We start from the raw sequence: 6186 nt of genomic DNA, 5'->3' as shown, positions 1-6186 counted from the left end.
TATGTTTCTCTCTCATCGATGTTTCTAACTCTCTATCTCTCTCCCTTCCTCTCTGTAAAAAATCAATAAAATATATTTTTAAAAAAATAAAACACTTATAATACCTCCTCCAGAGACCAATCTATAAGAAGGAATTAAAATAAGTACATAAATAAATCATTTTACGAGGACTAATTAATTAGGTGGTAAAAACCAAAAACAATACACCAAATCAACTTGCCTCTGTATCGAGGGCCCAAAGGGGACATTCCATGGGAGCACAGGGAGGAGAAGGCCCGCAGAGGAAGAAGTGACCAACATACTTGCTATCTGAACGCTCTGAAGCGGCGTTCTTAGGCAGCTCCGGCGTCCTGTGCTCACACGAATCGCTGGGAAGCCTTGAGAAACTATTTGATTGGTTTTCATTTCCTGAACGATGCTTTATTCCACCTTTATAGTGTTTTAAGGGTAATCTTGACCTTTGCCTTTTAAGGAAGAATTCTACCAGAACTTAAGGAGTACAAGAGGAATAATAAAAAGTACCAGAAATTAAGACATAAACTATCTCCCTAGTCTAGATATTATTATGTTTTAGTCTTTCTTGCTCACAGTAGTCTAATTTAACTGCTGGAAGTTAATTATTAATTTTTAATTCTTTCAAACTATTTTAAAGAAGAGAATGTAAAAGCATTTTAAACATATACCCACAGAATGTAAACTGCAAAAATTCAAATCTTTCTTTTAGCCTTTTTAATAGATGAGCAGGAGAAGAAAAAAAACAAAGGCAAACTTCTAAAATAGAATTGCTATGAATGTCAGCTACTTATGTGACTTTATTATTAATCAAAAATAGAATAAAAGACAAAAATGAAATAATTAACAAATAGTATAGTCTTATATTTTGGTTGAATAGTTTATGAAGGAATAAACTGCCAAGAAAAGACATGGTATCAGGGTTTTATTTGGTTTCTTTGCTATTTTACTGGAATTGCATCCTATTTTGCTTAAGTAAATACTAATGAAAAAGAGCTTGGGTATCATTTTTATCACAGATGAGAAAAGAAAATTTACTTAAGAAATATTATTTCAAGCAAAAAAAATATAGCTGAACCAAACATAATTTGTAGATAACTAAAAGCTATTCTCAATGCAAATTATAAACCTACCTTAGCTATAATTAAAATTACTAATTAGTCTGGGAATTATACAAAATATTCTTAAAAGATGATCCCTCTTATTTTGAATATTTATATTCAAAGTTGCTATGCAATAAACAAAATATTTAGATACACAGGCATATACCCAGTATATACTAAATGATCACAGAAATATACAATCTATTACTGAAAAAAATGCTAATATATCTGACATCCTATGAACTGGAATCTCTAAGATTATCACAGGCAGAAATGGGAAGGTACATTTTATTCATATATGAATCTTTATATCTGTGTGTATGTTCTTATTCTCCCAATGGGCAGATATTTAAATAAAATACCTATTTTATTCAGAATTATATGTATGACCTCAAAACTTGACATATAACTAACTGATCCCCATGATGATCCACAGGAGGGAGCATCAAGGAAATAATTTGCTTCAAAATAATGTTTTAAATAAAAACTCTTAAGAAGGAAGTGGGCTCCTATTTAGTTCTTACTGATGGATGATGTTTCACAGTACCTCTTTTAAAAGCTTATTAAATGTGGTCTTTTCAACTATCCATAATACAAACTTCATAGTTAAGAACATGGAATATCAGGTCCTAAAGTTATGTTAGAAGAATAAAGTTGATTTATTTTCCAATTTCAAGAAGGTAAAAATGGCGTCCTTAATAAATAAAGTAAAATCTCCCCCACCCCTAATTTAAAAGTATGACTCTAATCTGGATTGCCAAAACATCCTATGAATTTAATTAACTCTGGAAAAAAAACAGCTTAAATCCTCACACCCAGATTTGAAATCAAATGCATTTTCCAAACAAAACCAGATCCAAACACACATGTTAATCAACTCTGAAATTTATATATTCCAGCCATGATTATTTTCTCTAATTTTATCCAAATTACTTGTTATTACTGGATCCAAATAACTTGTCAGCTTAGGCAGCATGCTATGTAATGTCACTTTATGTTGACATTATGTAGAATTAACTAATTAACTAACCACTGCTTGGTTACATTTCTCACCTGCTTTGGAAATGTTAGTCAAACCAAATCCTATGCATTCTACTTCTTACATCTCTGCCTCTGCCTTCTCTTAGCTCAGGCAGCTTTCAAGGACTTTCATGAGCTGGATGCTAAGAGCCCCTCTGCCCTCATCTCCCACCCCACCCTAACCAACTTCCTTTATTGTAGCCAAGGATGAATTACTTGTGTTACCCAGGATGCACTATGCTCCCGCTTGTCTGACTGCTGCTGCACATGCTCCTCTCTGCCCTACAGCACCTTTCTCCTCATCTCCCCACCTTATACTTCACCACAGCAGGTTCTACTCTGGGGAACCTCTCCTAGCAGGAACTAAGGAAGAAATGGGGTAGACACTCCTTTTCTAGGACAATTCTTGCTTTCAAGTAAAACTATGACTGAGCAGAAAGTCCCAGACATCTTGGTGCAGTGGTACTATGGAATTCTGAGGACTTCCACCCCACGGGGAGCGAGCCAAAGGATCCCAGAGGGCCAAGTCATCGTATTTGTTACACTCTACACATTTTCACCTCTAAGACCGCAAGCTATTTGTAGTCAGAAGTTCAGCACTAATTTCACATTAATAGATTTTTACTCTTAGAAAGCAGGTAAAGACAGAGTTTGAACATACATTTTGCATAATATATTACAACAGACTACTACCTTTTATATTAAAAAGCAGTGTACAATTAGATTTTAATAGAGGTAAAAGGTCTATACACTATTACAATGAAACTTGATACTACAACACAAAAACTACATACTTCATTTCCATCTAGTCTGGATTTTATGTTTGAACAAAACTATGGCAAAAGTAAGTATATATATTTTCGACTATTTTCACCAATTAGGTTAGAGAAGATCAGAATCAAAATAAATGTGGACCCTACAAATTGCTTTCGAAAATTTAGGTTAATAGCTACTTAGTGCTAATCAGTGAAAGAATAGTGAAAAGCAACATTGCTTCTACGTGTACAGTAGAAAACCCTGCCCATTCCCCCAATTCTAATATTTTGCAAAATGACTTTAAAAAACGAAAACCCACAACGACACAATTCTTCCTCATCAATCTGAAATGGTAAGCCCCACACACTTTTTAGTTATAACTGAAACCTGAACATGCCATAATCTATAAAAAGCACAAATCAAGATGTCTTTTTAACACAGGCAAAATGGCATCCTCAATTCAAAAACAAAGCTCTATTTGCCACATTAGAAAAAGGCATTGGATTATGATAAAAATTCTGACCACGTTGGAAATGGTGCTCCAGGGTCTTGGAGAATCCTTACCTAATCCTATTCGGTTTGGACTTGTTTCTCGGCTACATCCCTGACTTCTGGGAATCTTGCTTCGTTTTTCTGAAGGGAGTGTCACCGGCGGGCCTCTTGAGGATCCCCCAGCAAGGCCACTATAACCACTTCCCAACAATTTCCCTGGAGAACTCGACCGGCTGCCAGCTAAAAATGAAGCAAAACAAAATTGAATAATGGATGTAATCAGGGAATAAGTGATAGTATTTCAGAAACCAGTTTATACATTCATTTGGATCAAATATAAAAATAGCTTTGTAGTTGGTGTTAGTACTAATTTTTTTAAACATTAGGAGCATGAAAGAATATTAAAGTATCAAGAATACATGGACAGTTACTGGTGCTGTGCTACAAAAATAACTGCAAAACTTCTGATTCAAAAAGCAGGATGAGTACAAATAGCCTCCCTGTTCCACAGGAAATTTCTAGAAATAATCTCAATGGCATTTATTTAGTGTTTTGTTCCTTTTTTCTGTAACAGTTGGTATGTCATAATTTTTAAGTATAACTGCTGGAAACGTATAAATGTTAACAAAAAATTTTTAAACAGTCGTTATAGAAAATGGATTCAAGAGAACTCTATAATTTAACAATTTGAAGAAAAGGGATAAGGGGAAGAAATAAATAGAAACATGATAAAAATCACAAAATAAGATGGTTGGCCTAAGCTCAAATATATCAGTAATCATAATAAATGTGGCTATGTCCTAGCTGGTTTGGCTTAGTGGGTAGAGCGGAGTGAAGGGTCCCAGGTTCAATTCCGGTCAAGGGCACATGCCTGGGTTGCGGTCTCCATACCCAGTGGAGGAGGGGAGACAGGAGGCAGCTAATCAATGATTCTCTCTCATCATTGATGTTTCTCTCTCTCTCTCCCTCCCTCTTCCTTTCTGAAATCAATAAAAATATATTTTTTAAAAATCTTAAAAAAATAAATGTGGCTAGATTAAATTCACCTATTAAAAGACAAAGATGTTTGGATTGGCTTTAAAAAAATAAAAGTTAAATATATGTTGTTTATAAGAAACAACATACCTAAAACAACAAAATAGAGTAAAACACAGCATTAAAAAAAGAACAAATGATATATTATATTGATAAACAAATTGTCCATGAAGATATAATAATCATGAACCTTTATGCTCCAAATAACATAGCTTTGAAATATAAAACATAAAACTAAAAATACAGGAAGAAATTGAAAAAGTCCTAATTATTAATATACCACTCAGAAAGACTAACCACTAAAAAAATAACATACCTCGCAGAAGTTGACAGAGTAGTCAAAATTATACAGACATGTATAAACACTCTCCACAGACACAAGTGTAACTCAACAAACGGAATACACGTTTTTCACCTTTACACATGTACTACAAAAACCAACTGTATACTAAGCCTCAAAGGAAATCTCAAAAACCTACAAAAGTAGCAGCCATACAGATCACATTCTCTGAGATGTATTCACTAAATTATAAAATAAAAACAAATTATATGCTTAGTAATTTTTATTATGGCTAAGTGACTAGATGCCTAAATAACCATTTCTTAGGGTCAAAATTATCAACACACCCAAATGGCAGTAATTTACTTAGATCATCTGCTTAAGTACAGAAGACAATGAAATTCTAAAACAAAGTGCACATTATTATTTACCAGAGTAAGGATGAGCCAAAGGTAGAACCTTCGAAATAACACTTAACTGGAAATTACACACACACACACACACACACCCACACACCATTCAAATGAATCATTAAGGTGCATACTCACAAAAATTAGTACTCTATAATGATTTAACTATAATTTCAAGTGAAATTTATTGCAAAAATCACAAGTACACATTACCATGAAGAACCCACCTCATGATCCATTAATTTTGCCCATAAAATTTGAGCATACACATAAACCATTAAGCTATGTATGTAAAAGGAAAAAGAAAATCTATTTCAAATTTTGGATTTTAACATACAGAAAAATGCAGAAAGATTAATTAAGCTCATAATATAAAAATTAATATTGTGCAAGGAACATGGGTGAGAGAGAAGGAACAAAACAACAAACAAACAAGAAGAGAAATGGCTTACCACCAGCAGGATTAGCAGATCTGGATCCTTGATTATGAGAGCAGACCAAAGAACAGGCAAGAAGTGGATTAAAAGACAATAACACAATACAGAGGTCAGCATGCAAACACATGTCTTTGTTCACAAACTATCTTTTTCTAGTTCTTAATCCTCCTAGTCTACTTTGTACTCACGTTGATTTTATATGTCACACTATTTAGCATTTATTTCTTGTCTGTACATGGAACACTTACAAACCCACAGTATGCCAGGCACAGTGCCCCACGTGAGGGATGCGGAGAAGAGTAAGAAAGCGATGACCCTCTGGGAGTACATCTGCTCTCTGGCTCCCAGCAACCTGAGGGAAGTGACTTACCTCCGCATCACTACCACCTGGCACAGGGCTCACCACCACGAGTGCTCAATCAGCAGCAATGAATTAAAAAGAGCGACTAACAGTTCACCAGAGTGCCTGATGCCAAATCCTCAAATATGTGATAGTAATCCTCTAAGATTTAAAGCCTCAATATTTAAATCTTCAAATATTTAAAATATGTGAACTGTTAAGAGCCCCAAATCTAATATCAATAAAACTGACATACTATTAAACCAGGACTCTGAATGCTAGTATATCTGCTTGTAATATA

General features: G+C 34.2%; 1 protein-coding gene across 15 annotated transcripts in view; it reads right to left on the bottom strand.

The window, feature by feature from the left end:
- Nucleotides 1-6186, bottom strand: part of LOC102768505 (CLIP-associating protein 1) — a 138951-nt gene that overhangs the window by 92150 nt on the left and 40615 nt on the right. For 11 of the 15 annotated variants that reach the window (XM_015572489.1, XM_015572490.1, XM_015572493.1 and 8 more), the window contains 2 exons: nucleotides 5561-5587; nucleotides 3456-3623 (listed from right to left, as the gene is read on the bottom strand). In XM_015572489.1, the coding sequence (XP_015427975.1) occupies nucleotides 3456-3623; nucleotides 5561-5587 (195 nt within the window). The remainder of the gene's footprint in view (nucleotides 1-3455; nucleotides 3624-5560; nucleotides 5588-6186) is intronic. The other 4 variants (XM_015572491.1, XM_015572500.1, XM_015572503.1 and 1 more) reach the window with 1 other exon arrangement.

Source organism: Myotis davidii, unplaced genomic scaffold (assembly GCF_000327345.1).
Source record: "Myotis davidii unplaced genomic scaffold, ASM32734v1 scaffold249, whole genome shotgun sequence".
NCBI classification, from domain to species: Eukaryota; Metazoa; Chordata; class Mammalia; order Chiroptera; family Vespertilionidae; genus Myotis; species Myotis davidii.
This window is presented reverse-complemented; position numbering and strand designations above follow the sequence as displayed.